This window comes from Chenopodium album, chromosome 4 (assembly GCF_948465745.1).
Source record: "Chenopodium album chromosome 4, dcCheAlbu1.1, whole genome shotgun sequence".
NCBI classification, from domain to species: Eukaryota; Viridiplantae; Streptophyta; class Magnoliopsida; order Caryophyllales; family Amaranthaceae; genus Chenopodium; species Chenopodium album.
The window spans coordinates 3,023,857-3,034,983 of NC_137837.1; the positions used below are offsets into that span (position 1 = coordinate 3,023,857).

General features: G+C 34.8%; 2 protein-coding genes across 3 annotated transcripts; both read left to right on the forward strand.

The window, feature by feature from the left end:
• Positions 1-2,407: 2,407 nt before the first annotated feature.
• Positions 2,408-7,011, forward strand: LOC145628543 (COMPASS-like H3K4 histone methylase component WDR5A). The gene is made up of 2 exons (XM_081680866.1): positions 2,408-3,167; positions 6,424-7,011. The coding sequence occupies exons 1-2, from the start codon at positions 2,505-2,507 to the stop codon at positions 6,715-6,717; spliced, it is 957 nt and encodes a 318-aa protein (XP_081536992.1). The 5' UTR covers positions 2,408-2,504; the 3' UTR covers positions 6,718-7,011.
• Positions 7,012-7,524: 513 nt separating this feature from the next.
• On the forward strand, positions 7,525-10,550 carry LOC145628544 (large ribosomal subunit protein uL16c-like). Of its 2 annotated transcripts, XM_081680868.1 has the most exons (3): positions 7,525-7,682; positions 9,460-10,222; positions 10,316-10,550. In XM_081680868.1, the coding sequence occupies exon 2, from the start codon at positions 9,479-9,481 to the stop codon at positions 10,214-10,216; it is 738 nt and encodes a 245-aa protein (XP_081536994.1). In that variant the 5' UTR covers positions 7,525-7,682; positions 9,460-9,478; the 3' UTR covers positions 10,217-10,222; positions 10,316-10,550. The 2 variants fall into 2 exon arrangements, with proteins under 2 accessions (XP_081536994.1, XP_081536993.1); XM_081680867.1 differs by having other exon boundaries at positions 9,460-10,550.
• Positions 10,551-11,127: the final 577 nt, after the last annotated feature.

Consider the following 11,127-nt stretch of genomic DNA (forward strand, 5'->3'; position numbering starts at 1 on the left):
TTGTTAAAGCATGTGATTAATTGGGAAGAGTGGTCCACTAGTCACTAGCCAGTAGCCACATAAACTAAAGTACAACACTAATTTTGGTTAAGCAATCAATTAAGGAATAGTTTTTCTTTCTTGTCAAAAAAAAAAAAAAAAAAAAAAAAAGGAATAAACTTTTGTTTTTGTGGCTTTTCTTTATCTCCTCCATGAAGTATTTTGATCTAAATTATTCCTACTTTGGTTGGTTTGGAATCTAAACTAGTAAATTGCTGGTCTTTTTTTAATACTCCCTCCGTTTCAATTTGTTAGTCCCATATACTATTTTGGGCGTTTCAAAAATATATACCCATATTGAATGTATTCCACTTTTAACTTACTCCGTAGTTTTTACTCCGTATTTCCTATTTTATTCATATTAAATTCTGATTTGTTATATTAATTGATTGTGAATTAATGACATGACTCTAAGTAAAGAAATTACTCCCTTGATTTGATTTATGGAAATATGACTAAAACGTTCCTAAAAAAATCAAAAAAATTAAATAAGGCAAAACTATTTATGAATTGTTTTTTAATTTAATGTTAGATTCCAAATATTATCCTTTTCTTATTTTATGTGATTGATTCCATATGGGATTATCATATTGAAACGGAGGGAGTAATTTGTTAGTAGATTTTATTTATATAATCAGGTTAGGTTTAATCAAAGTTTTAGTATGGTTTGGCTTTGTCTTTATATGGTTCAAATCATGATTGTAGCTCTACTCTGTTCTTAACAAAAATGATATAGAGTAAAAAGTTTAATCTAATTTGGATTTTTCTTATGTGAAGTATGATTTTGTCTAATTTGATTTTATTAAGAATGAAATGAAGTAACAAAGTCTAACTACAAAGTATTTTTTTAAAAAATATGGGTGCATAAATTAAACTACTCTAATAGGAGTCATAATAGATTTATTGTACATTAGTTGATTTCTATATACTGTAGATCTTGTACTAGCAAATGTATTAAGCTTGTCACACAGGAGCAAGGCAAAATAGTGGTCTTGTTCAAAATAGGAATTGATTACAATATATTTACCCAACTTGCGTAGTACAAATGTAAATATTTAAAATTTTAAATAAGAAAAAAAAAAAAAAAAAAAAGAGTTGATGATAGAAAACCCTTTTGATTTATTGTAGTTTTGATTGAATAAGAATTTTATTAAATGCTTATATGTAACTATGAGGGCTACATATATCATTATAAATTTATTTATTTATTATTTATATTTTTTTTTGCTAACATAGACCGTATGCATGAAATTTTAGCAACACAAATTACTACATGTGGTTGACCACACCATGTAGCCAACCATTATATGGTTTACTTCGTTAGTGTTATAAAGATTAGTCGATCAGTGTTATAGGGAGTTACTTTATCAGTGTTGTAGGCATTGGCAGATCTTGGCCAAAAATATTAAAGGGACTAGGATTTACGTTTCTTGGTTTCCTCTAGAGTTTTTCCAATGGGATGGTTTTCTAGTTTCCATTGCTAGTTTTTTATTTTTAAGGTTTTTCTTCTCTTTTTCACCCCTTTCTTATGGAGTTATGGGTCTCAGTTGTAAATCTTTAAAAGAACTTCTACTACTTGTGTGTTCATGGCCGGCTCTTACGGTGTGCAGGGTGAGCTGTTGCTCAGGGCCCAAAATCTGATGGCCCCAAACTCTTGAATTTAACTATTTTGTTGCAAATATATTAAATTGCATGAATTTGGCATAGTGACAATACAACTATACTATATGTTTCTTGGTCTAGTGTGATTTTTTTCCCATTTTGTATATTGTGTATCTTTAATATAGAATATAAATAAATTAAAGAGCTTATATATCTCTAAATTGCACAGGGCCCCCATATTTACTAGGACAGCATGTGTGTGTTGTTTTCTTGGTCTAGCTATTTGTAAGGCGATAATTGAAAATTTAGGGTTTCATAATTTCCATAAGAATTTAGAATTTCACATGAGTAATTTCACTAAAACGATTACACATAAATGGATTTCAAGCCAAATAAGTGTTAACTCACACATTGCATTGCTTCAAATGAAATTTTTATAAAGGCAATTGTTATCAAATCTGCAATGTATTTAGTTTTAAGGTGTTATGCACTTGTGCTAAAATTTTTTATTTTTTAGGAATTATATGTTAGTGCCCTTTAGCTAAATTATATCAATGAAATTAATTTTCTTCTTGTAAAAAAAAAAAAAAAAAAGTTCATCAACTAATTATTTACAATAATTTACACGGGGCAAACCTTGAAATGACCCAGATAAAAAGCCCCCCTTTAATTACATAGATAACTCGATTAGTGTTATCATTGTTAGTTTGTTATTCAATCGGTGTTATAAGTGTTATACTAATGGAAGTTATCTGCCCAAATATGCTCCTCCAACATTCATTCAACTTCTTTCCCTCCTAAACCCCTTCACAAAAACCCCCCACATTCACAATCTCTCTCCAAATTTCCAAATTCACACAACAATGTCTTCAACAACAGACCCATCTCAATCCTTCACACCATACACCCTCAAACAAACCCTAACACCCCACAAACGCGCCATCTCCGCCGTCAAATTCTCCTCCGACGGCCGCTTCCTCGCCTCCTCCTCCGCCGACAAATCCGCCGTCGTCCACTCCCTCTCTTCCGACGACCCCCCTTTCTCCGCCGCCCAACACTTCATCGGCCACGATCAAGGCATCTCCGACGTCGCCTTCTCCTCCGACTCCCGCCTCCTCGCCACCGCCTCCGACGACAAGTCCGTCAGACTCTGGGATGTCACCACCGGTCAGAATATCAAAACCCTTCTGGGTCATACCAATTACGTCTTTTGCCTCAATTTTAACCCTCAATCGAATATGCTTGTTTCTGGGTCTTTTGATGAGACTGTTAGGGTTTGGGATGTTAAGACTGGGAGGTGTTTGAAGGTTTTGCCTGCTCATTCTGATCCTGTTACTGCTGTTGATGTTAATCGAGAAGGTTCCTTGATTGTTTCCAGTAGTTATGATGGATTGTGTAGGGTTTGGGATACTAATACTGGCCATTGTGTCAAAACTTTGATTGATGATGAGAATCCTCCGGTGTCGTTCGTTAAGTTTTCGCCGAACGGGAAGTTTATTCTTGTGGGTACATTGGATAATAATCTGGTATGGAAATTGTTATTTGGTGTTATTAATTTGAATTTTGTAATTTGGTTATATGGGTTTGTTGATTTTTAGGTTGGTTTGCATTTTATGTGGTTCAATTGTGTTTTATAATAAGGTTAGGGATTAATTAATATTTTGGTTATGTGTGTGTTAGTTTTGATTGTTGAATTAGGATGCTTGTGATTGATTTAATTGGTGTGGTAATGTATTCTTGCCATTGGTATGATTTTGTGTGTGTGTGTGTTAGAGAGAGTTTGATTTTGTTGCTGTTTTGGATGATTGGTATGATAACTACTATTGGTTTATTTTTAGTTGTTTCAGTTTGAAAATAGTATGTTTGTGATTTTGTATCAGCCAAACAATCGTACGAAGTTATGAGCTAGAGATTTAAAGAGTTAGAATCAAGATGATAAGGAATTTGTAAGTAAAAAAATATAGAAAAGATTATGTTTTTGTCAAAGGGACTTTTCAAATCCATATATCATAGGTTTAAATTTCAGGGGTTTGGCCAAGCTTTTCTCTATTCATCAGTTGGGATCGAAGGTTGCAACTCACTTGTTTGGCCCAACTGTTGTCTGCCAAATTCAAATTGTACTGTTTTGGACTTATTGCGAGCCACAATTATCTTGAATAAGTAAGAGTTATGTCTTGGTTTGAGTGGTTATATTATCCCAAGGGGGGGTTGTGACTTGTGAGTCTTTATCTTTTTCTGGGGGTGGCTACATAGACTAGACCTGGTTTGGGAGGGTTGGGGAGGCTCGGAGCGGGTCAATAATGGGGCGGGTCATTCGTGGGTCAGTTGTAATTTTTAGAGGGTCGGGGCTGGGTCAGGGCCAAGAGGGTTAGGGGTGGTGGGTCAGGGTCTAAAGTAAAACTAAAACGGGTCATTAATGGGTAAAGAAGTCGTATATGGACTATGGACAGTATGGAGTATTCATTTGAATATTTCTTCTTTAGAATATAAAGTTCCAAATTGTTTCACAAAAATAAAATAAATAAATAATTCCATGATAATTCTAACAACAATATCCCTACACCAGTTCTATGCAAATCGTTTTAATAGCAAAAAATATACATTCATCAACTTATATTGTATTTGAGAGCTAATGATTTCTAAATCTAAATTTTTGAAGTTGGGAATTCAAAAAAAGTACTCAGATCTTTAAGATTATTAAGAAAGGAATCTTAAAGAAGGATTTTAGGTTTTGTAAAGCAATAGCAGGTGACGGATCTTTCGGCGCATCGATGAGATGACGACGACGAAGAATCTCCCGGCGAAGCAAAAGCATTGTAACTGTAAATCTTCATTAAAGAGAGAGGATAGAGGGAATGGAGGAGAGAGAACGTTCAACTTTTTTATTTATTTAGGTGGCCCTTTTAATGACCCTATATCTATTTTCATTTTTATAGGGTTGTTCACAAGAGCCCATTAATGACCCTTTTAAGAGAGACCCTACATGAGCCCTGTCCAGTTAGATAATTAGAGGGTCATAGCCCTTTTAATTTGGCCCGAACCTGGTGCCGATTGGACTACCCTGTACAATAACCAGGGCTAACAGAGACCAATGCAGTCAATGACGTCTCTGATTCTTATTGTCCAATAACCAGGGCTAACAGAGACCAAGGCAGTCAATAACTTCTCTGATTCTTATCGCAGTAGATAGAATCAAACATTTCTCGTATTTTGTGAATTTGTGTGCTTGGGACTTGGAGGCCCAGAAAACTGATAAGTTACATGGGTATGTCTTGGTTTGTTGTTTTTTCAATTTGTTTTGCTCTTTTTGCATGGTTAATGTATGACTTTTGAGGTCAGGATGTTGTTTTGGGATTGATTGATTTGTGTTGCTTGCTAGGATGGTAGTGGTTTAAATTTAGTTGCTTCATCTCACTGAATATAGTATGTGTTTGATTTTCTTTGCCCAGTTCTCTTTTATATAGTACCTTTGTGTGCTAGGATGGTAGGTTTCATTTCTAATTGGCCTGTTGAATTATGAAGTATCCCAATTTTATTGGAGATATTTGCTGTCTGATGATGGTGGGATTGGATTATGTTTGTCATTGCTTAATCGATGGCTTTTTTGAAACATTTTTGAGGGGAGCATTCATTGGTTCCCAGCATTTAATTTGAAGTTGTTATTGTAATTGAAACATGTTCTGATGGGAATAACTTAGTGTACCCCTCTGTGTGGACATGATTGAAATTATAAAGGACTTAAAACCTTGTGTAGATTGATTGTAATAATTCTCTTTAACACCTGGCTATTGATTTCAAGGAAGCAATTCAAACAACACAAAGCACAGATTTCTCAGTTGAGAGTTCAAATGTTTAAACACCAGAAAACTGTGTCTTATCATCTTTTCTGGAGATATATTCTGCTTTTCAGTAACCATTTGCTCACAAAGAAAAATTTAGCTCCAATTTGGTTGTATGCTCAGCGCCTCAGCCCCTGTCGATGAAATTATAAATTGAAATTCATAAGCGCAGTAAGCTTTATTTATCAATGTAGCATGAACTTTGGGACCTTTTTGATGTAAGTATAGTACTTGCCATCACTGTTGTTTGGTAACAAAATGCATTTATGGCTGCAAAGGAAAATCGCTTAGAGAAGCTTTTGCTATACCTGCACCATTAGGGTTGAGAGCATAGGCAACTGGGTTGATTTAAATTATAGTGTAATTAGGAAATCTTTATACATGTTAATATTGTGTCCTGATAGCTTATAAACTTCCGAAATTCTTGTTCAGTCCCAATCCTGTTGAAGGCTTATAACTATATACGTAGTAGTATTTTTGTTTATATCTTGAATGACTCCAAGTACTTCATGCCTCTGTAGCTGCTATTTTTCTAGTGCTATCCAAAATCCAACACAAAAATGCAGATTTCTATTTGTTGAGTTTGCAGGAAAAATCTTTGCCTATCATTTATCTCAGGCCAGTGTTAAGTTTTTTATGTTCATCTTCATTTGTAATTGTTACTTAACTTTCATTAAGTATTTTACTGCCGTTTCTCAGCATATCTTTTGCTCTTACTGTTATTTGTTATTGTTATTTGTGAAAGTTGAACAGTAACAGTTACGTCATCCAGGAATGATGTAACATACAGTGTAGTAAGCAATTGTTGTGCTGATACTGTTGTAACTATCTTTTTGTAGATATTCTACTTTGATGTTTAAGTGACAATCCTATTGGGATTTATTGCGGTAATTTCTGTGTCCCATTCTCTTGCGATTTACGTGACTTAATATTGCATCTGCAGAGGCTGTGGAATTTTCAGAATGGAAAGTTTTTGAAGACATACACAGGACATGTAAATTCAAAGTACTGCATTTCAGCAGCATTTTCTACAACTAATGGAAAGTACGTTGTTAGTGGTTCCGAGGATAATTGTGTTTACTTGTGGGAACTTCAGTCAAGAAAAGTTGTCCAAAAATTAGAAGGTCATACCGACACAGTCATATCAGTTGCTTGCCACCCTACTGAAAATATGATTGCATCTTGTGCCCTTGAGAATGACAAGACTGTGAAGATATGGACACAAGGCAGAGGATGATTCTTTCTTTGCAGCGGAAGATTACTGGCATTACATCACACTTGGCGTTGTCGAGGAAGGTTTGAAGGCTGCTCGTATTAGGAGGGGCGGCTGGAAATTTCTTGATTTCTTCTGGCTCTTCACAGGCTTTTGGATGGCTGTATGTAATTGTAGCTTAGTGCTTATATGAGTTATATCTAATTGGACTTGGCACGACAATTGTCTATGCCCAACTTTCGTGGTCAATATTTTTCTTCTCTGAATCATTTTCTATGTATGAAACTATGAACAATATAGGAGTATTATTTTTGTAGATATTCTTGTTTGCTGTTTAGTGTGTTTTTTCCATGTATTCCGAAAAGGACGAGGAACAGGTGTTCCGTGTTCTTGGTTCAACTGTCATGACGGTTCTGACTTGAAAATTATGATCCAAATTAGAGAGTAGAAGTAAAGGAACAAGTTCTTTTTGTACTTTTGCATTTGTAAGTTGCAAATCTTGCAATCAACCAAATCAACCCTAATATTTCAAGTATGTCATACCTTCCTTTCATATTCACTAGTTCACTACTAATAGAACTTACTATACTGCTATACATCCAAAGTTGATCTAAATAGCAGATAAGTTAGAGAAACTTAAACTGCCTTTATTTTATGGGATAATTTTGTAATGTGACATATAAAGTCCGAATATAAATACAAGCACTTCATATAAACTTTAGTCTTATCGATAGATTATGGACACTCGTTAGAAAAACCGTTACAAGTATTAAAAATAAATAAATACTCCGTAAATAAAAATTGTAGATCTAACGGCTGACAAAGCGTCACATTATTTCACAAAAGCCTCGTACATTTTTCATTTTTCCCTTTGAAGCTTATTACTCTTATTACGCTGCACCCATCTCCCTCCTCCATTAGAGCGTACTCCGAGCTCTTCATTGAAGCGCCTTCCGATCTTTCTCTCCTCCATTATAGGAGCTTCTTAGGTACAATTTTTCCTTATTTATTTAATCATCGAATATCAATTTCACAATCTAGGGTTTAGTTTCACACTGTTGTTAATTTAATTGTCAGTATAGTCGATTTACGGTTCTTCTAAGATGGATTTTTGAACTTTTGATTAAAATTACTGAAGTTATGAATGATTAGAACGATCAATTTTGTTGTTATAAGTTTGCTATGTGCAATTTGGCGTTGATTTTCTTTAGCGAGACGAATTTTATGTGATTTTTCGAGCCTAATTTGATAATTGCGTCTAATTTGGTTGCAATTTTTGCGAATGTGTTGTATTTTATGAGCTTAATGCTAAATTCTTTATGAGGGTATTGGAAGATTTGGAACTTGAGCTGAGCTTGGGTTTTAAGGCTTGGTGAGCTCGAACCGAGCCCAATCAAATCTTATTGAGCTCGAGCTGAGACCGAATATTCGGGCTGCTTGTAATTTGTTTTTGAGATCAGTATATTGGCTGAAATGACAGTGAAATGCTATGCATAATTTTGTGATAAGCTGGGAATGCTTTACTTCTTCATTTGTTATTAGATAAGTTATTGCAGTTGTGGACTTGCCTTTTAGAATTTGGGTTATGGTTTTTGTTTCGAAAGGTTCCGTATAGTTTGGTGCAGATGCTATAAGGACTAGGTTTGTGTTGGGTTTTCTCATTGTAGTTTGAAAATGCATTGGATCAGTGATAAAATATTAAAGAATCCCAAACCCTTGGCGAAGTAATTCAACTTTCGTTTGTGATTAAGGAAATGAAACTTCAAGGTACATATTCTTTGCATTGTTATTACTCCAAATTACAGCTGCTCCATAGATAAAGGAAACCATATCATATATCTGTGAAACTTCATGAGGATAATGTAGGTATATGTGATGGCATTTTGAAGTATTATGAGGGAAATGTTTGATGGAGTCTGATAATAACCATTGCCCATACAAAGAAATAGAGTGACTTTAAATCAATTTCAATTAGATGATGATCAATAGTAGAGTTTAGAGGGCAAGTTGTCAAACCTAAGTCAATGATTCAATTTTTTAAATTGCTTGTGTATCCGGTTTCATACTTTGTAGCTATGGGTGCTAAAGAATTTACTATTGTACTGGTTGCACTTGATATATGTGATACTGAGTTTATTTGTTTCTGCTTAGGTTTTGAAACATAGTGAGGTATGTGATACTTGTTTTGACTTTTGAGCCACACCTGTCTGGTTGTCTAGTCATTATTGCCTGTATTGGTCATTTGTATATTGTTTTGAAAACCTTTATATCATCTTATTCACATAATATTACAATGACTTAATGGCGTTTTCTTGGAGGATGAGAAGGTTGGGAAAATGTGTGGGAAGGTTTAGAGAGATTATGCTTTGTAATTTATATAATGGTCTTCATTCTGACAACAATGAAGGCCATTATTGCCTACTTGCCTTTCTAACCAGGCAGTTTCTCTGTAGTACTTCCATTGCTCTTTTATAATTGCAACTTGCTCCTTTTTTGGAAGTTGTTGGCCAATGAGTTTCTTTATCTCTCTCCTCAACACTTTGAGCCCCTTTTTATCTCTCTCATCTCCTAATATATTGTGCATCCCCACTACATTGCCATTAAAAGAAAACGGAAGAAGTATTACCTTAAGCTTATCTAGATTTTTATCAACATAGAGTAATGCTCTTGCCGTGTCATGATTTCTTTTTGCAATTCATCAACAGTATACCATTCTATCTTGTGATTTGTTGAGACATCAATATACTTGGTTATTCTTGAGTGCAGAGAGAGCTAGAAGTTACTGATGGCTGCTAGAGTGCTCTCTCGAATCAAAAACAGCCCCCTTGTCAATACACTGAGGCAGGCTAGTTCTGCGATTCGCAGCTCTTCAACTGTAACGCAGGGCCAACCATCTGCTACTCTTGGCTCATACAGCTCAGGATGGACCATGTCACCTTCTTCTCTGGGAACTACTTTGAAGAAATCCAGTGATCTTATTCCTGCAATGGGCTCTTTATGGAGAAATGCAGGCTGTAGTCCTGCTTTAGGATCAGTTATTGCTCAGCCACGATCTGGTTATTCTTTGAGTGTTCCTAGGATGGCAGTATCTGTACGCTACAATTCTACATCAGGGATATACGCAAATGTAAGGAAGAGATTCAGCAAACAACGCAGAAATAGAGGTGAAATGAAGGGAGTTTCAGATAATGATCTTTCTTTTGGTAAGTATGCTCTTCAGGCACTTGAACCAGCTTGGATCACATCAAAACAAATTACAGCAGGGCAGCTAGCAATCAAAAGAAACATGCGTGGTGGAAAACTATTCATGCGCATATTTCCGCACAAACCGATTACTCTAAGACCTGCAGAAACACGTATGGGTCGTGGGAAAGGAAACATAGCACATTGGGTAGCTGGTGTTAGAGCCGGGAGAATAATTTATGAAATAAACGGAGTGCCAGAAAGTGTAGCACGCAAGGCAATCACGGTTGCAGCATCAAAATTCTCTGTGAGGACCAAATTTATCAAATCTACAACATAGTTACAAGTAGTACTTCTCTTCCCCATTGTTTGGACCTTTTTCTACAGCATAGATACATCTCTTGTTTTCTTTGAATATTTGCACTGTTTTTCTCTCAAGGAACTTGCTGGAGAATATTTTTAAAGGCTGGATTATGAACTCCGTGTGAGCATTGAAGGTAGAGAAACATGGCTTTTAAATGCTCAGTAAACTGCAGCCGAAAGGGTATTACAGATGATATCGGACTCTAACTAGCTAGTAGTTGAATTGAAATTCTTACTCTTAAGCTGTATTTGGTTGGGTGGAAAACATTTTCTGGAAAATAATACAAGTATGAACATTTTATCTTTAATCATCTCCCAGGTTTGTTTGGTCTTTCCAATTTCGTTTTTTGTGCTAAATTTTATCTTGTATTTCAAGATCTATTACTACACCAGTGCATAAAATGCTTCCAGACTAGATTTATTAGAACTTAAATTCTTCCATATCCAAGTAGATTTTGATTACTTTGTGGTTTTTCCCAAATGAAAGGGGAACCTTGTATACCCGCCTGCCCGATTCTCTTGACCATAATTTCCGATCAATACATATTAAGCCTGGCTAAAATAATTTATGGTAATGCTATATGCGGACTGCATATAAGCATTTAATATACTTTATTTTTTAGCAGTAAGTTGGGAATTTATTAACTATTTACGAGTAAATTAGTGTAATAAATGTTTATTTATTGTCAATTTTTTTTATTTTAGCTTTTTATATGCAGTTTTTTTATATTTTTTCCAATAATTTAAAGAACAAATATTGTAATAAAGAATCAATGTAATAAGGTTTAATCACAAAAAAAAAAAAAAAAAAAAAAAAAACACTATTTAATAATACAAGTATAAGTTTAGGATTACTACCTTCACTTCATAATAATCGCAACAGTTTGA